The sequence below is a fragment of the Sceloporus undulatus genome, chromosome 6, assembly GCF_019175285.1.
Source record: "Sceloporus undulatus isolate JIND9_A2432 ecotype Alabama chromosome 6, SceUnd_v1.1, whole genome shotgun sequence".
NCBI classification, from domain to species: Eukaryota; Metazoa; Chordata; class Lepidosauria; order Squamata; family Phrynosomatidae; genus Sceloporus; species Sceloporus undulatus.
In genome coordinates this window covers 146,891,915-146,917,342 of record NC_056527.1, presented here as the reverse complement: position 1 = coordinate 146,917,342, position 25,428 = coordinate 146,891,915, and the positions used below count along the sequence as shown (strand labels likewise).

Genomic DNA, 25,428 nt, shown 5'->3' with positions numbered 1-25,428 from the left:
CTGGTCCACTTGAGAGGGCATTGAGCGCCCGGAGAGAGACGGAGTGGGGAGCCCTGGTGGGGCTGCTGCCACGCAGGGAAAGGCGCAGCGCTTTGCTCGGGTAATAGAGAGCTGAGAGAGCGCCCTCCTCCTCCATCGGGGCTACAGACCTCCCCTTAGTGTTACACGGCCTGAACAAGACGTCTACGGGGACTGGGCTCCCTTTCAAAGGCAGGCCAAACGGCCCGGCGTGGGCCCCGCCCCTTCGCTTGGCCTTCGGGGGCCGATGGAGATGCCTGAGCGGCGGCTCCTGGGGCCTCCTCCGGAAGGAAGCCGAGTGGAAGGGAGCGGAACGGGCGTCGACCCGCGACAGGCTCTTGCTCTCCCAGCGGGAAGAAGTTAGGCTTGGCACGGAGCGCGGCTTCCTCGGGGGAGGCCTGTGGACTCATTGGGTGGTCCCTCCCTCCGCTGGCTTCCCTTCCCTTCCCTTCCTCCGGGGGGGGCCGCCCTCTCCTCTCTCTCTGTCTCGGCTTCCGCTGCCTGTGCCGCCTGCCTTCCAGTTCCGGTGTAGGCAAGGAAGGGGCGTCGTGTCGCTCCTCTCCCTTCCCTCTGCGCCGCACAGGCGCCTCTCCTCCCTCCCCACGAGCAGCCTCCTGGGGCCTCCCTCGCCAGGCCGCTCCTCCCGGTTAAGCCCCCTCCCTCTCCTCCCTCCCTTCCTGCGGGAGAGAGGTCCATGTGCTCCTTCGGGGCGCGCGCGGAGGACGACGGTGGAACGGAGAGCGAGGCACACGGTGGGCTCCCTCCCATGGGGCCCTCGCCGCTTGCCTTCCCGCCTCTTGTCCTGCCCTGGAACGCTCCGGAGGAGGAGGAGGATGGCCCCGGCAGCCTTCCCTTCCCTCGGCCTGGCCTCCTGCTCTTGCTTCCCGGGGGGCCTTCCCCTTCACGGGCCCCAACAACGCCTAGGGCCTGCCCCATGGCGCGCCTGACTTCAGGCTTTCTGGAGGAGAAGGCTGGGCCCCTGAGAGGAGGCCCTGGAGAAGCCCAGGCCTCTCGCTCCTTAGGGTCAGGTTCTCTGAAGTGCCGCCCTGTCCCTTGGCTCCTGCTTTGAAAAAGTGAGCCATGTGCCCCGTGGGCAGTGAGTCCTCTCCATTCACAGTTCCATCCATCTTCCGCTTTCATCTCTGGGAGCGCAAAACACGCCCGTGCCTTCGGGGATGGTGCCAGTCACTTGGCACTTGCTGCCCTGGCTATTCCTCCTTTAGAGGCCTTTCCTCACATCATGGCCCATCCACTTATCCACGGGTCCAGATCCAACAACTCATCCTTGGGCCACAAAGCCTCTACCCTTGAGCTTCGATGTCTCGGCCTGTGCGCTACGTTCATTTGCATGTGACAGAATGCTGTCCTTTTAACAAGAGCAACTCCGAGTATAATAATAATTACTCTGTCTTCTTAACTTAATGGTCTTTAAAACACCACAAAGGGCATTCCATGGATCTGGCATTATTTTTCACATCTATATTTTACAGTGTATACTCTCTGAGCGCAAGGCCTTGTGGCTCAAGGGGGCCAAGGCTTGCATTGGAAACGTTCCAGTCTGGCAGCATTAGCCCAGGCCTTCCCTTTGGGCTTAGTAGTGCATTCACACCAGTCTTAAACAGAGTTACTCCTTGAGCAAAGTAAAATGATGTATTCGCTACTTAGTATTTCCAGTTGTACTACTTGACATTTGAAACTTATGAAAGCATTCTGTACAAGGAAACTGTTGCAGATGGTTGACAGTAGCAGCAGTGGCAGCAGCGAAGGAGACGCTGAGAAGAGAAAGCACAAAAGTGGGCAAAATTAAGTGTATCATTTGTACATTTGTACGGATCAGGCATACAACCTATCTGGATATATGCATAGCAATAGTGCTTTACTGCAGTGCACCTTATGCACCATCTTAGAGTTCAGGGCAGGACATTTTAACACACGGTGTAAATAAGTCTTGATTGTGGAGAGTGGTGGCAGGGCACTCGCTTCCCCCAAATAAAAGAAAGCCCCCCAGAATAGGGCAAGAGGCAACGCACATGCTCTCTCTGCCCTCTCCTCCTCATGAAGAAGGCAGCGCCCACAAATGTTGAAACACAGTGTGTTTGTAAGTGTTGCATATTTCTCCAGCTTGCATTGGAAGCGTGGCCCAATTCAGTAGATTTTGGTACTAAACGCTTCCTGGCACTTTGAGCAAATCTTACCATCGTCTTAGAAACCATTTCACTTCTTCATTGGAGTTAACTTTTCCCAAAAGTTCCATTTTTCCCACTGGAAAAGGTTTATGTTTGTAACGGGTTTACATTGTAAACCCCTTTGGGGTTCTTTGTTTTCCAGGGCACTGGCATCTCTAACGACCGGAGGGCCTCCTCACACCCCTGACTGGTGTATTGAAGTGCCTCCCTCAGCCTCCTTGTCCTTTGCTTTTATGGCATGTGCTGCCTTTCTTTCCAGTAATGCCTCTGGTACAGGTGCTGTTCTCTGTGGAGTATTTCCAGTGAGTTTACTTATTAAGAAAACAGAGGTAACCCCTCATTTCTTAGGTTGTCTGTCTGTCTTCTTGTCTTTCTGTCTAGTGCTGCCACGATGGCAGAGCTGTTCATGGAATGTGAAGAGGAAGAGCTTGAGCCCTGGCAGCAAAAAGCGAAACCGATTGTCGTAGATGATGATGATGACGACGATGAACCCATCTTTGTTGGGGAGATTGTGAGCTCCAAGCCAACCAGTTCCTGTAAGAGGGCATTTTGTGGGTGTTTCTAGATTCAGTCTGTTTCTGGGCACAATCCAGAGTGTTGGTTATGATCTGTAGCCAGATCTAGGATTGTTTGATTTTTTAAAAATGGTACCTGAGTTTTTGATGCCAGCTGAGTCATAGAATCAGAGGGTGCCCAAGGGTCATCTTCTTTAAACCCACTGCCAGTTCAGGGACCCATGGCTGGAGCATCCCTAAAAGGTGGCCATCCACCTTGGCTGTTTAAATCCCTGCCATGAAGGAGAGTCCACCATCAGGAAGTTCCACTGTGTAGCTGAAACCTGCTTTCTTGTAGCTGGAGCTCAAGGGCAGCTTCAGAGGCCCCTAAGCCTGCAATCCTGCCCCTCCTGAGTGAGCCTCACTGAAACCTTCTGAGTCACTGCGAGTGACTTATGGTGGGACTTCTTCCTCACAAGGAGTAAGTCCACCAGATTTGTCTGGTGCCACTTGGTGATTGACTGTCAGTCCCTTCTCCTCTCCCCCCCAGCTGAGTAAATCCTATAGATTTCAGTGGGTCATAACTCTCTAGAAAGGTAAGGATTGCAGCTGGGCGTTATTTTAATTAAACATGCTTACTGGGCAGGACATTGTTAGAGTGCCCTTGGAGTCATTTGGTAGGATCAAGCAGGGGCTTTTACAAGAGTGAAGACTGCCAAATGTTTGGGGGCTGGTTCAAGAATTGATGTAATTCCATTGTGAGGAAATACCTTAATTGATTTGCATTGCCTTCACCTGTTTGGGTGAATACATTTCACTCTGCTTTCACAGATATATTGAACAGAGTCAACCCCAGTTCATCGCGGATGGGAATGCAGAATGGTGCAGCCAGAAGAGGTACTGTGCTCTCTATGGGGACTGGCAAGCTGGAATCATCTTGTGGGGCGCGTTTCAGGGTTGCAGTGGGTGTCTCAGTCCCTTTGGGGACAATGCTGAGTGTCAAGGATTGTGCTTGTTTCTCAAGGGTTCCACTCTGCGACAACCAGACCGGCAACGACCACACTAGCTGTCCAGCCACAGCCGCGGGTCAGCAGCGCACCAGGGACCTCACCAGTCTTGCAGCGGTCTCTCTCTGGATGCTCAGCCCCCCCAGGAGACAGCCAAGTCCAGCCCTGGACTCACGCAGCCCATCAGTCGCTCTCCCACTGCTCCATCCTTGTCGAGGAACCTCAGCTTACCTGGACTGGCCCAGTCAGCCTCCAGGCCCGTGGCCACAGTGACCGCACAGCCAGTCACGTTAAGCCGGGTAGGTGCTTGTCCTGTCTGTCTGTCTTGTAGTGGACTGGGGTGATAGGGATGGAGAGGAGCCCATAGTGGGGATAGTTCTCCTCGCACCGCTTTTCTCCTGCAGTGCACTGGCCATCACCATGCTACAGCTACAGGGAGGGCCAGTCCATCAAAGTCCAGATTTTGGAGCGTTCTTTGTGTTCTCCCCTGTTGTTGTTCTGTGCCTTCAAGTCAACTCCAACTTATGGCTTTTCTTCAATGCAGAGGCTGGGTCCTATCATTCTCCAGCTTCCAGTGCTATTTGTCTCCTCCTACCACTGCTGCAAACGTTGGAAAGTTCACTCTATCTTTCACTTAAAAGCAGGTTTTTGAAATGTCTCTCTCCAGCTGTGTCTCTTTGCAGCCTGCAAATGCTGCACCATTTTGTTTTCTATCAGGGACCTGAGTACTTCTCTAGAGATCTCTGGGGAGCCCTCCAGACAACTGCTTCTTTCTGCCTTTGAGTCAGCAGCAGCAGTGTTCCTGGTTGTTCACAAGGCAGAAGCAGGCAGCTGGCAAAAATTCCAGAAATATCCAAAATCTGGAACACTTCCGGTCCCTAGTATTTCTGGCTTTGTTAAATGAAGTAGGGATTGAAGCAGAGCAGCACCTAGGACTCTTGTGTCTTAGACCATGAGGCCTGTTCCTGACAGAGAGTAGATTTTAAAATGCTTTAAAAGAAAAAGATAACCAGAAACGTTGAACAAATAATATGATCTCCGCAGGTTACACCAAACAATACTTCGGGCGTAGCCTTTGCCTTGAGGCCGAATTCAGGAGTGCCACAGTGCCAGAGTGGATCGACAGTGATTACAGCAGGTTTGCTTAAAGACATTTTCCGCCTTAATGGTATTTTCTTTGAAAACAGAATCATAGAGCGAGTAGAAAACCACCTAATGTATTATCAAATCAGTCAGTAACATTTATTATCCTTTATGTCTAGGAAAGCTGCACACAAACACACCCAGTGCACTAAACATGAATGGAAAATCAGCAGTATTTTTTGACTGGCAGTTTCCAGTGGTTGCTATGGGGAGCTTGGCTTCTTTAACTGGTGAAAGTCTTCCAGGCACCCGTTTTTGCCTTCCTGTGAGGACCTAATAGCATTTCCTCTGGAGTTTTGAAACCCTTCAGCTGCTCAAGCCCACTGTCCCCATATGTCTCTGCAGCCCTGTTTCCTCTCTCATCCACGCCATCATGATCTTTTAAACTGGCTCCTGCCTGCCCAGTAATTCCACTAATAGGCTACGTTACGTGGTTTTTCCTTGAATAAATTCTTGGTATTTCAACAATGCTGCATTGTTATTCTTTAAAAAGATAATTGTTTACCCAGCTGGTGTGACCCGATAGCTCTGTATTTTTTGCAGGTTTGTCCAAGCGTCCTTCTACTTCTGAGGCCGATGGTATTACTCCAAAAAAGCCCAAGGCTAATGAAATGGGACTGGGAAGTGATTCCTCTGGATTGCCTTCCATTCAGTCTCCCAGTGACTCATTGCTTCAGAAAGGTAGGAGAAGCTTCCAGCTATTATAACCATGTGTCATTTTTATGGAGCATTGTAACAAAGTACCCTCAGAAAAGCAAAAGAAGCCATAAATGAGTGGCAAGGAGCCATGAGCCATTTTTAAGGATTAGTGGGCCACTGTCAGAGGGCTGGGAGGCAGACTCACCTGACTGCACAAAAATGTGCTGAATTGCCAAGGAAAGGAGAGCAAGATGGGGCCATCCTGGTCACTCATCCCATCATGCGGCAACTGAGCCTCGAACTGCCAACCTACATGTCTTTTTCTTTTAAAGGTGTTACATCAAGCAATATTAAGAACGGAGCGCCTTTTCCACAAGCATGTCCAAAATGTAATATTCATTTCAATCTTTTGGAGCCATTGAAAAATCACATAAAGGTAAAGATTGTGATGGAGGGGACTGACAAAATAAGATGATAATTTTGTAATGTTTTTACAAAACATCTTAAGTGTTCAATAATTTATAAAGATGAGGGGCTCAGTCTTGTTATTCCATGAGTAGATGAACTCTGGATCAGTGGGATTATCCTTTCCTTTGGCTTGCTGTTGGGCAGTTGATTTGCTGGCTCTTTACTAACTGGGGATAACCAGCTGGGCTCAGGCCTTTCACTTTTGGGAGCCTTTCTTAGCACATCTTAGTTTTCCCAAGTTGCCATCCTGCTTCCCTTTGGACATTACCCATTTTCAAAAACAAACAGTTGAGGGAGTAAAGGTGATAAATAATTGATTCTTTTACTGTGTTCATGGACTTGGATTTGCCTGGTTGGTTCTGGATTGCTTTCAGTAAGTAACACTTTCAGGGTCCAGCTGCAGGATTTTCTCTTTTATTTCAAGCAACAGCATGTTAATAAGGTTAATGAAATTCCAGGAGAACGTAGAAACGAAACTTTGACAACTCAGATCATCATACACATAGCTGAAAAGATCCCCTAGGATAGTATATAAAAGTCTGCAATTCTGAATAACTTGGTTTTCTTGTTGGGCAGTCCCCCTTCTTTATAGTAGCCCAGCTTTCCATAGCTAATTCTTGGCTGGGTTTTGTTTTTGTACTCTTCCTGTTTTAACATCTTGCCTGTTGTTTTATTTATTTAATTAATTATTTAATTTGTCCAGACTACAGAAATCCAGCCTGGTATCCCTGCCACTGTTATGTACTAAATAATTAACTAAAACATTTAAATATCCAAATATAAAATAATTGTTTGGGGAATTGGGCAGGCTCATCCGTATTTATGCTAGGCACATCGCTGCAGAATCAAAGTTTCTTTGCATTCCAGTAAGGAGTGGTCACAATTCTAGGCATCTTTCCTTGGAAGCATGTTCTTCAGGGCCTCTGGCCCTTTCTTTTATTACGTTTAACTGTCTGCTTATTCTCTTGTTTATGTAGCTTGTCTGAACTCAGATCCCATTTATTGGGCAGACCTTTTGGAGATATTTCTCAGGTTTTGGGTTTCACTTAGTGAAACTTACAGTCTTTTTCTTTTGTAAGCAGAGATGTGGATTCAGCTGCTCTTGAACCTAAAACACCCTTCTCTTCTCAGTATTGCTGTCCAGACATGATGCATACCTTTCTGGGAGCAACCAATACAGACTATTCGGCTGCATCAGCTAAAACCGCTGAATCTGAATCAGGGAAACTGATCATGCTAGTGAATGACTTTTACTATGGCAAGCATGAGGGGAACGTCCAGCAGGTGCGCCAGGAGCAGAAGACACATACAACTTTCAAGTGTGCCAGCTGCATGAAGCTCCTCAAAAGTAACATCAGGTATTTCTCTTCTGAAAAGTGTATCCACACAAATTTATTTTGTGAGGCTGATGCTCTTCTCATTCCGCCTTTAGAGCAGCCTGAAGGTGATCCTGGACATTCTGGGCTGACCTGGGTTCTTCCCAGGAGGCTGTTTTGGTAGTCCCTTGGTAAGATAAGAGCCATAAGCCTGGCGTCCAGGGAAAACCACTGCTGCTCTGAGGAACCTGTGGTGTTCTGTAGATGAATCTGTTGAATTGGCCCAGGGTCCACAAAAGCTTAGGCTTGAAGATGCTGCTAGGTCCCTCCCAGCCCCTTTTCCTTTTTTAGTTTCTGTAGTTACAAACTACCCATTTAAAAAGCTCCCCTTTATTTCTGCACCTCTGTTTGAGGCATTTGCAGCCCTTGTCCAGCAAAGAAGGACGCAGGGGCCCATCCAGCAGCAAGGTCTAAGAGGGCAGTACATGCACGTAATATGCCGATACCAGTCTCTCCAGTGTCTTTGCCATTCATTCCGAACTGGTGTGTTGGTCCAATAAGTGTGGCTCCCTGAGGTGTGGTTTGGTTTTCTCAGGTTTATGAACCATATGAAACATCACCTGGAGTTGGAGAAACAGAACAGCGAGAGCTGGGAGAGCCACACCACTTGCCAGCACTGCTACCGCCAGTTCCCAACGCCCTTCCAGCTCCAGTGCCACATCGAAAGCACCCATACCCCTCACGAGTCCTCCAGTGAGTGTTTGGACTGTATAGACGGTTTACATTTTGGCAGTTCCCTGTCCTCAGGCTTACAATCTAAAAAGACCTTAACCTTTCATAAATTGCTATGGAAGCCATCTTTCGACTGAAGGCACCAGCCACCTTGTTCTGTCCAGCGATTTTGTATTTGTGTGGGTTCTTTTCCCCATCCGTTTAGCTATTGTTTCTCCTCTCTTCCAGCTATATGCAAAATATGTGAGCTCTCCTTTGAAACTGAGCAGGTTCTTTTGCAGCACATGAAGGACAATCACAAGCCTGGGGAAATGCCCTATGTGTGCCAGGTATCTTGGAATATTCTTCTCTTGCCTATGTATATATCAGCTTGATGTTTCCAAAGAATGTTATTTCAAGTCTTTCTTCCTTTTTCAATTGTGTCTAGGTGTGTAATTACAGGTCTTCAACATTCTCAGATGTGGAAAAACACTTTAGAGCCGTTCATGAGAACACAAAAAACTTGCTCTGCCCATTTTGCCTTAAAGTTATTAAAATTGGGGCACCGTACATGCATCACTTTATGAGGCATCAGGTAAGAGTTTGTCATTGTTTCCTTCAGAGCATAAACAGTAGGCTAACAGAACAAAAATGCCTGTGTGGCAGCACCTAATTGACTTGAAGGTGTTGAAGGAACCATCATTATGAACTACTGTAGAAAAGTGTTTTGTGTTGACTTGGTCTGGTATGATCTGGGGTTGCAATACTGTAATTGCTGTTATATGCACTGCTGTAACTCTTCATCATTAAAAAAAGAGTTGATAACCATCCGGCTACATTCAGTAAACTCCCAAGTATCAAAGTGAGTGTTGATTGAAGCTAATACAGCTCATGTGCCATGAGGTGGCAGAGCAGCCACGTAAGGAGAGTTGGGTGGCAGGAACTGGGGGCACCTTGGTTTTCTTATTTTCTTTGTAAAGCTTGACTTGAAGGTGTTGACGGAAGCATTATTATTGACTAGTCATTGACTTGCTTGAGCGGTTTTCGTTTATTTTTTTATTTCCAGGATTTATATTCTGCCTTTCTCCCACAATGGGATTCAAGGCAGTTTATAATAAATGTGCTGTGTGTAACATTGTCTTAGGCTAGATGCCTTTGAATCTTGTAAGTGGAACTGATGTACATGTAGTCTTTTTGGTGCCCATGCCCACTGATGCTCATAGCATCTTTAATATTTAGATTTTCACAACTCCTTGGCTGTGTTAAACCTCTGTTCAGCAGGCATGAATTAGAGTATTACACAGGTGTCACTCTATTTGCAGTCTGCATTATTATTCCAGTATGAGAATTTGAATTCATCAATACATTTTATCAATATATCCTTATTTTTTTTAAAAAAATACAGAAAAAGGGGGTGCATCGCTGTACCAAGTGCAGACTCCAGTTCTTGACTTGCAAAGAAAAAACAGATCATAAATCTCAGCATCATCGGACGTTTAAAAAACCTGTTCAGCTAGAAGGATTACCTCCAGGAACCAAAGTAAGCTCAAAGCACTGTATAATGTTTTATTCTCACCACGAGTTGGAGGTGGAGGACCAATGTAAGAGCACTCTGTGTGCCGGCATACAAGACATCTTCCCAACGGCTGCTTGGGGAACCTCTGTTTTCCCCTCTGTTCTGACTGCGCTTAGGACCAGGGCTCAAGGTTCACTCTGTCCTGTTCCTGCTCTGAGAGCCAGCTTGCCAGTTTGCAAGGCTCCTGCTCTGGTTGCATTGACCCCTGCAAGCTGCCCCAGGAGGGCACCTGGGGGAAGATAGTTCTGTAAGCCCACTCTACAAGTCCCACTGTGGAGAGGAAGGGTCATTGCCTAGGCTGCCTGCTCCCCAAGAGTGCTAGCCAACATTCAGCCTTTCCAGACTCCCCCTAGAACTGTCCTTTTGGGGTAAGCACACAATAGGAAAGAGGGAGACGCAAGCATGGTATGTCTCACTCTTCCCCTGGTTGGTGGGCTTGGGTTTCTTGCCACTTCTGGCCATTTTGACAGGACAGGCACTCACTAGTATAAGTGCACTTCTGCTAATGTATCCTTTGACAGTGGGGCTAAAGCCATCTCTGGTCCAGGCTATAAACAGGTGCAACTCTGTTCAGAAGGACAAAGATTTCCCATACTAAATGCAAAGTCTGTGCCACCAGATAGATTTCCCTGAGAAGGGAAAGATTTTTACGGTTTTCCTGTCTTCCTAGGTTACCATCAGAGCTTCCGCTGGGTCTCTTCAGCCAGTGTCGACAACTGCTTCCCCAGTTAGTGCTTCGCCAGTTAGTGCAAATGTATCCACCTTACAGTTGTCACCTGGTGCTAAAGTGGCAAACACAAAGAGCAACAGCAGACTGAATGCAAATAAAGCAAAGACAAAACTGAAGCCCCTGAACATTCAGAAGAAGCAAAGCCTGTGCACCAGCAATAGCAGCACTAGCAGCATCAGCAGCCTGAATAGCAGCAGTGGGAACAGCAACAAAAAGAACAATAAAATTGCAAATACAGCGTTAAACCATCTGAGGTAAAGAGTCTTTTGGGATGTTTGCAGACAGTGGCTTTAGAAACTAATTGGGAGGGATTAAAGAGGCAGCAGGATTTGGGGTCTCCAGATTGGTAGAGAGTGTGGGTTTGGCTGCATTCTTCCCATGAACAAAATTAGTCTCGGCGGTGTCTTGAGTGGCCAGTGCTGCTGCCACCATGAGAAAAGCCTTCCCAAAATAGCCAACATTGCTGGAACTGCCTTCTGTAAGGTTGAGTCCCTTGAAAAGCCTCTGCAGAAAATCAGGGAACTTTCCAGAGCACCATCCAGAGATCTGTTTCTTTGCACCTTTGCTAGTGTCTCCTGGAAACAAATGATGTCCTAAAATGAGAATTCCTAGAGTTTTCCTTGAGTCCTAATTCTGCCTTTCCCTCCCGTCAGGTGTCCAGATATTCAAAAATGCATTGAATGCAACTCCGACATCAGGACTTTTGCCAGCCACTTCCCAGCTTACGTCCACTGCAGTTTGTGCAGATACAGCACAAGTTGCAGCAAAGCTTACGTGAACCACATGATGAGGTAGGAGAGCTCCAGCCCCAAGTGAGGAGGTTACAGCCCCAGTGTGTTTTTTAATTCTCTGGCATCTGTAGCCAGAAGTCTCTGCCTCAGTGCAAGCGCAATACAGCCAGGCTTTAGCCCTAGTGAGAAATTGAGACATCCTTCCATCCAGCAGGATTCCCCATCCCAACCGCTGTTCCTCCTCTGAGCCCCACCAAGGTTCCAGCTCAGCAGGGTCCCACTTTCACTGGGATTTGTTTATGGGCGGAGGCTTGGTAAGGGTTAATCATGGCTAAAACTAGGCATGAGCTTTAAGGGGGAGAAGAAGGTAGGGCAGAGTGGCCTCTTTCCCAAGGTTAGTGTTTCTGGGCTGTGGTTGCAGATAAGGGATGTGCTGTACCGCTTTACATCCTCTTTATTAGTTGACTGGCCGAACCCAAAGGTTGCTCAGCAATGGCTCCTCTTCATCTTGGAAAGAAGTGACCAGTGGAGTGCCACAGGGTTCTGTCCTGGGCTCCGTTTGCTATTCAACATCTTTATCAACAACTTGGATGAAGGAATAGAGGGCATGCTTATCAAATTTGCAAATGGCACCAATTAGGAGTAGCTAATACCGCAGAGGAGAAGATCAACATTCAAAAGGCCTCAATAGATTAGAAAGCTGAGCCAAAACTAACCAATGAGTTTCAACATGGAGAATGCAAGGTATTACACATAGGCAGAAAAAAATGAAATGCACAGACACAGGAATCCCCTCCCAGGGTCCTGAGCCCGTTTCTCCATGCCAGATAAATGTTTGTGTTCATGTCTTATAGTAAGGAGAGAATACTTTTTGAAACTTGAATTATACGATACGAAAAGTTTATATTTGTAGGACCTGCATTTTCTTTTCTTTTTTTTTTTCTTGTAGTTTTCATAGTGATCGTCAGAGTAAAAGATTTTGGATTTACAAGACACATTCAGATGAACTGAGGTAACCACTGTTAAAACGCTTTTGATGTTGTTGTGAAGCACGTGAGGCAACACATTAACGTATGGCGCCAGATTCTCCACCTTTGTGACTGTAGTCAGTAGCTTGTGAGCTGGAGAAACACCTGTCGCTTTCTCAATTAGCAAAGAGACACTGTAATCTTCTCTCAGATGAAGCTTTTATTCATAGAAGTTCCACTGAGTACAACACTAGATACATCAATACCATCCACATCAGTAACAACCCTCTCTGAAGCGCACACTGTCTCACTCTCCCTCGATGACAGTTGCATCAACATTCCAATGATGCACTGTTTAAATGCTGACATATACTGTATAACTGCCACTAGAGCTGTAAATAACTTGCACAACAGCTCCACGTAGTGGCCACATCCATGTCATTTTATCAGACCTGTTTACCATGCGCCTGACAACCACTTCTTCATTTTTCTTCTTAAGATGTGTGCCTGTCTTTGGCAGAGTGTGGTGCAATCCTCTGCATGTTTTCTTAGAACTCCCTCTGTGTTTATTGGCACTTACTCCCTTGTAAGTGCATTTAGAATTGCAGTCTGTTATTGTTGAGGCAAATTTAAAGTGTGCAGATTCTCTTCCTTCAACTAACTTTGGTATCTTGTAAGAAACTGGTTTGTAAACTCAGAAGATTTCTATTTTGGAATGAGATGAAACTGAACACTAACATTCAAGGCAAAATTGTTCATTGATGAACCTGGTTCTCTGAGCTGTGGCACACATTCTGATGTTTGCTAAATTTCTCTTAGCACTAGTTTGACTGCTTGGACTCTGTTTCATCACTTTTCATGGAGGTAAGGGAGGGTGCTGTATGTACATGGCCCACATTCTAATGTTGGTGGCAGAGCAAGATCTGTTTCAAGTGGCCTTTGGGCACCTTGCTTAGCAACAACATGTGCAGCCTTACCTTTTGTGCTCTTGTGGTGTTTTTTATTTGTTATTTGTTTGTTTGTTTGTTTTGCAAAATCAAAATTCTTGCAGGATGATTCATACATTTTGCCTTATAATAAATGCCTGGAAAAGACTTGTAAGGAAGCTTATATACCTGTAAGTTCTTGAGTTTTACATGGCTATTACTCTGAGCAGTGCTGGCCTGCCTTGGGCAGGAGAATTCCTTTGAGCCACTAGCTGCACCTCACACATGCTCAGCTTCCTTTTTTCTCTCTTTTCCTCCATCTCTCCCTCCCTTCTAGGGGCATGACTGTTGTCTGTCTTAACTGTGATTTCCTGGCTGATGTTTCTGACTTGGACAAGATGGCTGCCCACCTAAACGACAATCAAACACACACTTGCCAAGTAATTGTAGAGAATGGTAAGTGCCTCCTGAACTGAGTATCTAATGTATCAGTCACTTGTTAGCATCCTCTCTTTTTAAAAGTATTTATTTGAAATGGACCTATCTTTTTAATTCCAGTTCCCATGGACCACTTAGCTGCTGAAAATCCTCTGGGGTAAGTTAGTTAGTTTTAAGGATTAACTGTTTTTGTCAGTTAGGTGACTGTGTTAACTTTCTGGTTCTACATTGGAAGATAGCTCATTGATAGCTCTTCCAGAACATAGAAATAAGTTTTACTCTAAATGTAACTGTTTTTATTAAGAGTTTTGAAAAGTACTAGGGCAAGGATCCAAGAATGGCACAAGTCTTTGGCAGCTTTTGCCCTCTTAAATGAAGTGCTTGTCAGCTCCTGCCTTCTCATCCGAAGTACACTGGGGAAGACATGCTATGGCCCTGAGCCATTTAATCCATGATTAGGAACATGGGTACGTATCCATAGTGCAGCAGAGCATAGTTCACATTGATGCCACATCAATAATGAAGATGCCGCCCCTTGCCATTTCTCTGAGTAGAAAGCCTTGCAAAGCTGTATTGTGTGTAAACAGTGATGTGTTTGGCATGGCTTTGTATGAGACAGACCATAATGCCAATTTCACCTCAGCTTTAACGTTGCCAGTGTACTATCTGAAAGTAATGAATGTTGTTTCGTTCTCTAGCCTGTTGGACAAAACATTACTGGATAACGAAAGTGAAGAAAAATCCCAGGTACAATTTTTCTCTCCTTGCTTTGAGGCTCAGCGCCTGACAGGCCCAAAGCCTCTCTCTGGGGTAAGGGAAGAGCCACAGACCCAGGTTGGCCTGGCTCCCCACTGGGGTCCTGTTTGCTTCAGCAGATGGGAGGACTCTGCAGGAGGGTTCTGGACTGTACAGGGAAACACGGGTCTTTATGTATATTTCAGAAACTTCCAGGGCCCAGTACACCTGAGGAAGAAAAAGAAACCTCTCTTTCTGAAAGGTAAGGAGAGCAGTCATGTTTTTCACAAACCAAAGGGCATCATCACCTCCTTTTTTGGAAAAATGATTATCTTGGGCTTGGGGAGCCCAGGAAACTTCATAGTCAGAGTGGAGTCGATACATCACAAGCAAAACCAGCAACAAAATGTTGCACTGTGATGGAGTGCTCTTGTTCAAGGTTATAGCCAGTCATGCCTTCTTCCAGCATACTTCATTTCATGGTTTACTGCTTCCAGCCAGCAGAGCATCCATACTCTGCCTGCTGAGCATACTATGTCCTTGTGCAGCTGGGTTTTGTTTGTTTTTAACCTTGGAGAATTTTGAGAAGTGTCCTTTAGATATCCTGGCAGTTTCCTTGAGCTCCAGAGACTCTTCTGTGCCAGTAGAGGGACAATGCTCTTCTCACTGCCCAAGGGGTTCACTCTAGAAAAAGGAGTGTCCTGCCAGCGCATGGGGAGAGCGGAGAGGAACTTGGTTTTAAGATTATGGAAACTGAGCAAATACATGTCCTCTTCTTGCCCATAAATGCATTGTAATAGTGGTGCATTCCTCAAGAGCTGACATTTTAAGGTTCAGCACTTTCCCGCACAATGGAAATGGTCATACTTGAAGGTTTTGTTTTTAGAAGGAGACAGAGAGGGAACAGAAAGGTTTTCCTGAAGCATTTGAAAGCAAATTCACGTAAATTTGTTGTAATCAAATGTTGAGCTGCTTACTTTGCTTCCTCCCCACCCCCAGCTCTCAAATAAAAGATGTTCCAGAAGATGCAATTAAAGACCATTTTGGAAATCAACATGAGGATGCTGCTTTAGTTGCCAAGTGTGAAGAAGAAAACAAAGCACCAGTTCTAGCAAACAGTTTTGGTCCAGAGCTCCCGGACAGCTCCAATGTCCCAAGAGAAGGAGAAAAGACGGAGAGCCCCAGAAATCAGAGCGAGGAAGGCTGCGCAGCTATTGAAGGTCAAGAAACAGAGTCTCCACCTCTCAAAAGCATGTCTACTCCTTGGCTCCATGCCTGCGCCAAAGACTCTGCGGAGGAAGGAAATGGAGGTCCTAGTGGAAGTCAGACAGATGAAAGTCTTTTAGCTGCTGAAGGTGAAGAAACTGTACCTGCATCAACTGCAGAAGATGGCTCCCACTTGGAATTCCAGGCTTGTTCACAGTACTCTGCCAGAGATGGAAACACAGAAGTCCTTGCCGGCCCAGGAGATGAAGATCCTGCGGCCACTGCATCCGAGGACAGCACCAGGCTTCCAGTCCTAGAAAAGCATAGCAATTCAGGGCCCTCTGCCAGCTCAGAAGATCCCATGGACACGGCTGAAGGTGGAGACCCAGACTGCCTATCAAGTCAGGAAGGTGAAAAACACACCTTGCCATCAGCTTTGCAAAACGAAAATAGTTCAAGGCCTTCTGCCTGCTCTCCAGACTCGACAGATGCTGCTGAACTAGGAGATGCCAATTGCCTTTCAAGTGAAGGGAACAGTTCTCTAGTGATGGAGTGTGAAGGAAGCGCCTTGCCTTTGGTTCTAGAAAAAAGCCCCCTTTCAGGGCCTACTGTCTGTGCAGATGAACCTGTAGATGCTGCTGAAGAAGATTCAGAGGACCAAGAAAAGAGAGGAAGTGGTGGTCTGGCCCCTGCATCTGAGGAAGGCCCCTTGTCCTCCATTCTAGAAGCCCCATCCAGCACAGCACCTTCCACCTGCTCAGAGGACCCCATTGACGTTGCTGGAGGAGGAGGAGATGATACCAAAGGCTGCCTGCCTGCTGACAGAGATGGTTCTCAAGCAGCTGAGAGTGAGGAGAGCCCCTTGCCCTCCACTTCGGAAACTGAAGCCAGCTCAGTACCCACCTTCTGCTCAAATGAATCTATTGACCCCTCCCAAGAAGCCAAGAGGGACAGGCTTGGAAGCGAGGCTGGTGAAGAAGCTCCTTCAGCTGCTCACCATAAAGACAGTGCTTCTGTGTCCAGTGGAGAAGAGTTTTGCATTTCAGATGGTCATGCTTGTCCTACAGGATCTCCAAAAGATGCAACAAGAGACCATCTCGGACACAAGTCTGATGGGGGTGAAGAGACCGTCTCTGTTGGGTCACCTGAGGAAAGCACCCCCTCTCTGGAGCCCCAGGCCTGCCCAGAGGCATCCTCACACGAAAAGGCAGTGCCCGAGGAACCATCCCAGCCTGGAGGAGGTCCTGACACGGGTTCACACCAGCATTCGGAGGCTGCTGTTGTTGCTGTCCAAGCGCAGGCGGATGACTCAGATGAAGCTGAGCAGGCAGACATGAACCTGAACAGTGAAGAATTGGCATCCGACAAAGATGTCAGTTTTGAGCAGTTCTTGAGAAGAAGAGGGGAGCCAGACTCGGCCACTTCAGACGTGAGTGAGCAGGGCAGCGTCCATCTGGAGCCCCTGACTCCCTCGGAGGTCCTTGAGCATGAAGCCACAGAGATTCTGCAGAAAGGGGGCGTTGCCTCCTCTGCCAAGGCTTCCCTGGAAGGTTCTGAACAAGGCGACGCTCCCTCTTCAGACCCGGGAAGCCCAAGCCCTGAGGAGGCCCTGCTGGACCCTGCAGACAGAAGCGAGGAAGCCAGCTGAAGCCAAATGTCAACAGAACCCATCGCTCTGCAGACTATTGGGCATCCTAACAGTGAATCGTGTTGCACACGGTTAAAGTTTATGTGTGACAAATCAGCCCCTCTGTGGTGCTCCCGGGGGGCAGGATGAGCCAGCCGTGGAGCCTGCCTGCAGTGCCCTCCTCACCTGTGAAGCTGAGAGGGAAGCCTCTTAGCCATTTGCTCCCAAGCAGTGTCCTCGATCTCCCCCGCCCCCTTGTAAGAGCCCCTTAGGTTTTTTTAGTCCTGGGAGGCTGTGTTCTGCTGGAGCCGTTGTCGTCTCTCTGCCCAGAGTGTGAAGCTGGGCTTGCATGTTGTGTTCTTATCCCCTCAAATTATGGCAGTGAAGGGAGAGGGAAGATGGTTGAAAGCTCTGGAACCTCTGGATCGGCCTGAGCCTACGCAAAAAGGGGGTGACCTGAGACTTCCAGTGAAAGTGAGAATCGAAAACATTTGGTGATTTCCTATTGTGCCAGCCCTGATGACACACTACTTGTACAGAAGAGGACACACTGTGGACTTTGAGGCTATTCCTGATGTCTAAAAGGGTGTTCTTACTGACAGCAGGCTCCCAAACCCCAGCTGTTTTGGAAGAACCCGGAACTGAACTAGAAAGGTGTGAACTGTTACCTCCCCCAGACTGAGGATTAAAGAAGACATTGAAATCAGGCATTGAGACAGTAGTAGTCTAAATCCGTGTAAAACAAAACAAGAATTGGATCATTTGGGAATGGGGTTGGCATGAAAACCATTTTGCTACGTAGCCAGGTGAAGGAATGCATACTATGATTTAACAGTAGTTTGCTTTTTAAGTATTAACAAGTGTAAACTGAAATGCTGTTAGCTGACTCTTTTAGGAAGTGATTTTGGACTCATTGAGGTTTGTTTCTATTGGACTTAAATGTTTTGAACTTCTGTTGAGACACTGATGTACATATTTTGGAGTAAATATTTGCAAGAAAATGAGGTGAGTTATTTTGCCATTTGTGTCTGCATTTGTGAAACGCTTGACCAGTCTGTGTTTATCTGTTGATGCCCCACATCTCCTTCTCCCTTTAAGAAAACCCAGGAGCAAAGGCAGACTGTGTCTGTGTTTTAAGGACTTTTACCCAGTCTTGCCCCATGAGGACACGCTCTTAAGGCTTTGCTACATGAGCCTCTGGCCTCTCATGTGGTTGGAGTTGCACTTTGGATGTATCTCAACTAGTTTAATGCCCCACTTTTAGAAAATGCTGCACTTAGGAGGAAGGTTTATTCTTACCTGGAGGAGGACCGGGATGCTCCTTTGCCTCCCTGCCTGGAAAGCCAAGGGCCAGCTCTCCTCCGCTGTGGACTGTCTGCTAGCAAGGCTGGCCACATGTCCCTGGCTGGAGCTGTGTCCGTGGCGCAGGTGCCGTCTCTCCCTTCCTCTGGGTGTGAGACAGCAGCTCAGCCAACCTCCCTTTGGTCCGGCCGTCCAGTCGTGAACCGAGACAGCTCAGGACTCACACCCATAACGTCTCCAAATAATATCCCCTCCCCTTTGCCTTCTTTCAAGCAAGGGACATTGAGATAATTGCCCGCCCTTTGCTTTGGGTGAAACCTGCCAAATCAGTCATAAATGAACTGAGCCTTGGGCTGTCTTAAAATGCTTCTCTCTCTTTCCCTCTCCATCCTTAAACTTAAATCCAAGGGCATCCTAGTGTCAGTGAAACCTGATAGGTTTATTAACACCTCAGCACAAGACTGCGTCCCAGTGCTGCTTTTTAATATCTGATGCAATTTTCCTTCTTAATCTGAATTGTATGTATGCGATGGAGGCGATTTGTTTCCCCCCTCCTGCACCTGCAAGTGAAAGTACAAGCGCAGGCCGAAAGGGAATGAAGCCTTTCGCAGGCAGAGAGAGAGAGAGAAGAGGGGAAGGAGGGAGCTCCATGGCGCCAGGAAGCTCAAGGGAGCGCTGTGACAAGAGCCGAGCTGTAAACACCCTTCAGAGGGACTTAATTCTTCTGACAAGCGCCGTTGGTGGCACCTCACCCGGGCAGGCGCTGCGTATGCCCACCCTTCGGGAAGAGGCTTAATGCAAATCTGCAAAGGCCCTGGGCACCCCAGCCCTCATTCTCATCTAAAAATAACCCCCAAGTCGGGGAAGAGCGGGTGTCATTATCTTGATTTCTGGAATGAGAACAGACTCCTTCCCTCGAAACAGCAGCCGTTGCAGATGGCCATTCTCAGAGGCCAGAAGTACTCTAGTCAGAAAACGTACAACCGCTGAGTTGCCCATGGAGGGGTTGGAGGGGCTTTTAATAGGGTATAATGAAGGCGGAGCGTGAAGAAGGAAAATAATGGTAGCTGAGCTTGGCTTCAGAGCCTGAGAGAGAGAGCGTTCAGCGCTTGGCTCCACAAGGCCTCCTCCTCCTCCTCCTCCTCAGGTTCATTCAAACAGCCACATTGGGGCCTTGTTTGGCTATGGCTACTCTTCTCACAATGGCAAGAGAGGGAGCTTGGCTAAAAGCCTCATGGTCTTGTGGGGGGTCTGGGGCCGGGGTGGCAAAGTCCAGCTTCTCCTGGAAGTCATCTGCATAAGTCAGAGAACGGGTTCGAGTCTCTCTGTTGTGAAGAGGGCAAGGCAAGGCTGGACTAGCAGCCAAGGGTCATCCGCTGAGTCCTCTGGACGCCTCTCCTTCTCTGGGCATTAGGGCCATTGTGGGGCTGAGAAGGTTCCAAACAAAGGTCGTTTAGAATTCACTCCACGAATTCATGAATTCAGCCACCAAGGAATTAAAACCAGACACGAAAAGACATGGATCATTAGCAAGAGAGAGGGAGCCTCAAGTGCCGCCTGCGAAGAGGAATGGAAAGGAGCAGCAGCTGAACACTCATCTGCTCCCCATCGCCATTGGGACAACGGACGGAGAACATGGAGGAGGAGGAGGAGGAGGATCCCGTGGGCCAAGCCCAAACTCCTCTGGGAGCCAGGAAGGCTTCCTGTCCGGAGGAGAAAGGCCTTCGGGACACAGCCCGCCTTCAAAGAGGCCCCCGATGAAAGGCGGCAGGAGAGATGCTGCCCTCCCCGGCAGCAGGGGGCGCGCGAGGGCTTTCCACGTGACTCTCAGGAGGCCCCGCCCTCCCTGCCTCGAGGGGGCGGGGCTTGGGCCGGGACGGGAGGAGGGCCGGGGAGCTGCTTCCGCCGGAAGTGGGCTCGGCCGTGGCGGTTGCTAAGGCAACGGCGCGCTTCAGCGGGAGAGGCGCCGAGGGAGTAGCGAAGGCGGTGAGGACCCAGGCAGGGAGGGAAGCCCGAGCCCGGGAAGGCCTGGCTTTTGGATCCCGCTCCTGCCCGTTCCGAAGCCCAGTGAAGAATAGGAAAGCGCAGGCTGCTGCACATGGGGCAGCCTGAGAGTCAGGAGCTTATGCAGCGGGCCCAGGGGAAAGGGAAGGGGCCCCAGCCCCTTTAAAGCGCCTGGCTCCCACGGAGCAAAGAGGAGCCGCTTTGCCAGGGGCTGGCGGGGCCAGGTCCTTCCAGAGCAGTCTGGCGCCTGCCAGCGTGGCCTCCTTCCTCTGCTTTGACGGGGAGTCCCTGCATTGCAGGAGAAGGGGCTTGGGGTCCCTTCCTCTTCTAGGATCCCTCCCTCCTCTCTTCGCAGGCAGCCATGGCGCGCAGGGGGAGCCAGGCATGGCGCCTGCAGCCGACAGCGGCCCAGCAGCTGGAGCGCAAGCAGCATGAGATCTACTTCCAGCAGATGCGGGAGCTGGAGCATGCCAAGAAGGTGCAGCGTGTGCGGCAGCTGGAGGTGATGTGGGAGGCCGAGGGCCGCGTGGAGCAGAAGCGCGTCACCCGGCGGCTCCAGGAGGAGGAGCACGAGCGCAGCGTGGAGCAGGCCGTCCAAAGGGTGAGCCCTCACTCCCGCCCTTGGCCCACCGCCGGACACAGGGCAAAGCCGGCCTGGCTGACGGCAAGCAGAGAAGCCGCTGGGGGCGGACATTGAGGGAAACGGAGGGGTAGCCCTCGGGTGGAGGGAGGGCAGGAGGGTCTCCAGCAGAGGCCCCTGGCAAAGGCCTGGCATGGCTGCATCTGGAGAGTCTCTCCTCAGCAAATCTCTGGAACTCGGCACCATTAGATTCTCTTCTTTCAAAAATCACAGTGTAGCTGTTAGCGCATCATCATCATCATCTTGCAGGAAAAGCATGAATTGGAGTGAGCGAGACGTAGTACAACAAGAAATGGGATGTATAAGCATTGTAATACTTGGGCGAGGGAGCTAAAGGGGACAGGAATGGGGCCCTTGGAAGCACACAAAGACTGCATCCCAAGCGGAGAGACTCAGTCCTGAATCTGCAAGACCTGAGCAGGCCTCCTGAGGAGAGAATGGCTCAGAGGGCTCTCTCTTGGGGTTGCTCTAAGTGGAGCCCCAGTTCCAGGGGATTTGCTTCTGTGCTGAGTCTCTGAAGACACAAAATTGCCATTTTTCAGAAACTGCTGCAGATCTAGTTCCCAGGTAGTTTTTTAAAGGAAGGTTGATACTAGGACAGTCTTGTCTTTTGCTTCTGTCCTGAAGTTCTGGTTGTGCCTGTTCAGGCTGAAGAGAATAAAAGGCTGAAAGAACTGGAGTTGGAACAAGAAGAAAAACTGGCAGCTGAACTAGCAAAATTAAAGCATGACCAACTGAAGGAGGAAAAGATGAGGCAGCAAATCAAAGAGAACAGGTATTTGCCCCGTCGCCCGCAGATGAATGCTTATGGCTGCTGTTATTCCAGGACTCGGATGACTATGTTTAAAAGCCTTTCCCTTGGTGTCCATGGCCCAGGATAAGGTGGGAGGGTATGGGGGGGAAGGAAGCCCCCCAAAAAAAGACCAACAGGGAGCTCAGTCTTGACACCCAGAAGTTTGTCAGAGGCTTTGCATGAATATACAGGCTGGCTAAATGCCCCCATTTGAATGGATCTGGGTTTTGGTATGTGCTTAATAATCATGAATGAGAGAAGTCAAAGGAAAGTGAGAGCAGCCCATCCTAGTCAAAATCACATGCACACACTCCTGAAACCTTGCCATGTGGCACAAGCCAGGGAGGCGAGGTTTCTGGCGTGGGGGGTGTTAGTACAATAGCTCTGGCACAGCACACATCTGTGTTGTGTAGAGCTAAGAGGCTGTCTTGTTCCCTTGTGTGAAATCTGCAATGAAATCGCCTGATGTAGGGGGACAGGAGGAGCAGAAATTGACAGCTTATTCACAAATGTGCTAACCTGTTCTTTCGACATGAAATGGGAGGTAACTCTGCTCCAGTGCTTGCGGTGTCAGGTGTGCTCCCTCCTTCGTCCCTGTCTGTCTCCACCCTTTTCTCCTATTCCCGACCCAGGCCTCAGCTCCTCACTCCATCCACCCTCAAAACAGGGCAGCCATTTCATTGACCATTTGTTTCCTTCTAGCACTGAACTTCGGGAGCTGGAAAGGAAGCTCCAGTCAGCTTACATGAATAAAACACGGGCAGCTCAGATCGCTGAGAAAGAAGCTCAGAAATATGAGACAATGGTAACATTTTTTGTGGGTCTGTATCTGCTCGGTATTTGTTAAGGAGCCTCAAGAGGATTGTGTTCTAATGGAGCTGTCTATTGGCTTAAAAGAATAGTTTGAAAAGTGAATAACTTAGTCCTACTTCTTATACAAAATCGCATAGCTGTCTTAACATCCTTATCACGGTGTGGCTTCAAGTCATTTCTGACTTTTTGCAACCCTATCGTGGGGGTTAATTGCCAAGAGTTGTTCAGATGAAGTTTGCCTTTGTCTTTGTCTGCAGCTGAGAGAGTGTGACTTGTTCAAGGTCACCCAGTAGGTTTCCATGGCTGAACAAGGATTCTTCAGAGTCCTAGTCCAGTGCTCAAACCACTGCACCATGTTGTCTCTCCTTAAAAGCATACTGGTTGGTAAATCAAATGCTTAGTGGAAAGATCTTTTCCAGTTAGCCATAGCTTCTTCTTTTCATTATTATATCAAATCAAAAGCTACTTTTTGAGGTTAACTTGGGTTTCAGTTATCTGAAACTGTTAAAAACGATATCTTGGCTGGCTTCTAGTGTATCACTTGCTTTCTGAGCAGTGAGTCCTCCTGATCCCCAAGGAACCTGCTTCTTAAAAGCTCACTTGGGTCGGCAGCCTGTGAAATCATATGGAGTGTGCTTTACACTAAAGAGAAAACCCTGCTAGAATTGTAGGGCAATGATAAGCTAGACTCCCATTGTTTTTCACATGCAGGACAATTATTTGAAGGTGGTAAAGTGCTGCTTTTCAAGAGGAGGTTGTGAAATGTCTGGCATGCCTTCTGAAAAGAGCTTTTAACTGTGGTGATGCCCCTTCCTTCCTTGTGCCAGACTGTGAGGTTCTTCCATGGACAGCAGCAAGTCTTTGAATGTGCAGAGAAGACACTCTCACTTGGTGTGGCTCTTGCAAGACTTTCGGGGATTGATGATCCAAGGTGGCTCCTTGTGGCCATCTTCTTCATCCATGTGTCCTCCGTTGTCTCTAGCTGAAGGCATAGGTCTCTTTGGAGCCCTTTTGTCACTGTGGATGGCATGGGTCATGGTTTAAACTCTTACTCTTGTATCTACAGAAAGAGGATGCAGAATTCTACAAAGCCGTGAAGGAAGAGCAGGAAAGAGCGATGGAGGCAGAGAGCTCTGCCGAAGCACAACGACATCAAGAGAAGCTTCTCTATCAGCAAGAACTGGAGAAGCAACTGGAGGAGCGCGAAAGGCAGAAACAGGCGGCTTATGAAGAATTCCTGAGAGATAAGCTCTTGATTGATGAAATTGTGCGGAAGATCTATGAGGAGGACGAAAAGTAAGTTTGAGGAGGTGGTGGTGATGGTGGCCTGTCACTTTGTGGTGGGCCAATGTCTCGGGTGTCTGTCAAGTGGGTCAGCAGTGGGACTAGACTCAGTCTCTTTGGCACTATGCCACTGGTTCTGCGGTCTCGCAGCTACCAGTGCTCCCTTGGCATGTGTTTGGCTTCACCAAACCAGCTGAATAGGGCGCATGGGGAGGGAAGAGGAGGGAGAATAGTTTTTGCTGCCGAAATGGCCCTGCTGCCCTTTGTAAAGCCAAATTACATCCAGAGACTAGCTGAGTTTTTCAAACCTCTCCAACAGGGCAAGGGAAAAAAGGCTAGAGAAGAAAAAAACAACTCAGCGATTCATAGAAGAATTTAAAAGAGATCAGGCTATGCGGAAGAAGAAGCAGCATGAAGAGATGGAGGAGGAAAACAGAAAACTCATGGCATTTGTCAACATGTGGCAGGAAAGAGAAGACAGCCGGATGGCAAAAGTCTATGAAAACGAGGAGAGAAAACGAAAGCTCCAGCAAAGGGTACTGAACCAGCTCCTCGCCTTGCCCTCCATGGGTGGCAGAGGTGGCGGCTGCGGGCAATTCAGAGTGTCCTTCCTTCGTTGTTGCAGCTGGCAGAGATCCTGGAAAAAGAGCAGCAGGAGCGGGAGGAACTCGAGCAAATCCGGGTAGAGCTGCTTTGGGAAGAGCAGGTAGAGGCAGACCGAAAGAAGGAGGAGGTAAGTGCAGGAGCCTCATGGCCTAGCATGACTTTGACCAATCCATTCCATTTGAGTCAGAGGAAGGGTGGAGGTGGTGCAGTCTCTGAGATGTTGCCGAAAGTCCCCTCCCGTGATTGCTCATGCGTATCTGCGCTGGCTAGAGTTATTGGGAGTGGTGGCCCAGCAGCACCAAGAGAGCTTCCCAGTTCCCCCCACTAGCTGAGCATCTCGGTTGAAGTCTATCAGAACCTGATGAGTTGGGAGTCTAGGAAGGAAGAGTTGCCTATAAGCATATGTTTTGGAAGGATTGAGAGGTCTCTTTTCCATTGTTCTTCTTGCTCCTTATTACTGCCCTCTGTGATTTCACAGTGCAACACAGACTGGTGCTAGGAGGGAAGACATGCACCCTTTGGTTTCACTCCCCCCCCCCAATTCCTGTTGTAGGAAGAGATGGAGAAGAAAATTCGGCAGCGTTTAGAATTGCGAAAAACCTATGAAGAGCAACTGGCCATGAGGGAGGTGTTGCTGCAAGCCATGAAGGAGGAGGAGGCTGCCTTCCGCCAAGCCATGCTAGCCAAGTTTGCGGAGGATGATCGTATTGAGCAGATGAATGCTCAGAAACGAAGAATGAAACAGGTGGAGCACCGGAGGGAAGTGGAGAGGCTGATTGAGGAGCGTCGCAAACAGTTCATTGCCGACAAGGTGAGCCAAGCCAAGCTAGTGAGAGGAGTGTGGGTCCTGCAGCCCAGGCCCTCCAGCAGGACAAGGGGACAGGGACAGGGCCAATCGGGACTGTGTCTGGAGAAGGAGGCATTTAGCCCCAGGAGGCATAGAAAGAAGCGCAGCTGGGATTTGGCAGGCACGATCAAAGCATGTGTTTTATTTGTAGGAACGTGAACTGGAAGAAAGACAAGTAGAAGAAAGAAGGAAAGGAATCATTAATGACATTATTGAGGAA

General features: G+C 48.5%; 2 protein-coding genes across 2 annotated transcripts in view; both read left to right on the top strand.

Annotated features, from left to right (window-relative positions):
- The first annotated feature begins 657 nt into the window (after window positions 1–657).
- ZNF280D (zinc finger protein 280D) lies at window positions 658–17,923 on the top strand. The gene is given in 21 exon segments (XM_042471355.1): window positions 658–664; window positions 2,586–2,740; window positions 3,530–3,595; window positions 3,723–3,844; window positions 3,846–4,004; window positions 4,750–4,843; window positions 5,392–5,529; window positions 5,820–5,923; window positions 7,087–7,313; window positions 7,867–8,024; window positions 8,232–8,332; window positions 8,431–8,577; window positions 9,388–9,522; window positions 10,229–10,542; window positions 10,942–11,079; window positions 11,969–12,031; window positions 13,251–13,369; window positions 13,472–13,508; window positions 14,050–14,098; window positions 14,293–14,348; window positions 15,086–17,923. Coding segments are annotated over 20 exon segments (4,227 nt in total). The 5' UTR covers window positions 658–664; window positions 2,586–2,595; the 3' UTR covers window positions 16,941–17,923.
- Window positions 17,924–20,069: 2,146 nt separating this feature from the next.
- MNS1 (meiosis specific nuclear structural 1) overlaps window positions 20,070–25,428 on the top strand; it is a 7,208-nt gene continuing 1,849 nt past the window's right edge. Inside the window, 9 exon segments of the mRNA XM_042475391.1 lie at window positions 20,070–20,207; window positions 20,581–20,826; window positions 21,513–21,640; window positions 22,361–22,463; window positions 23,538–23,767; window positions 24,075–24,291; window positions 24,381–24,488; window positions 24,915–25,172; window positions 25,360–25,428. The exon segment at window positions 25,360–25,428 is cut by the window's right edge and continues 9 nt beyond it. Coding sequence (XP_042331325.1) covers window positions 20,587–20,826; window positions 21,513–21,640; window positions 22,361–22,463; window positions 23,538–23,767; window positions 24,075–24,291; window positions 24,381–24,488; window positions 24,915–25,172; window positions 25,360–25,428 — 1,353 coding nt within the window. The 5' untranslated portion in view covers window positions 20,070–20,207; window positions 20,581–20,586.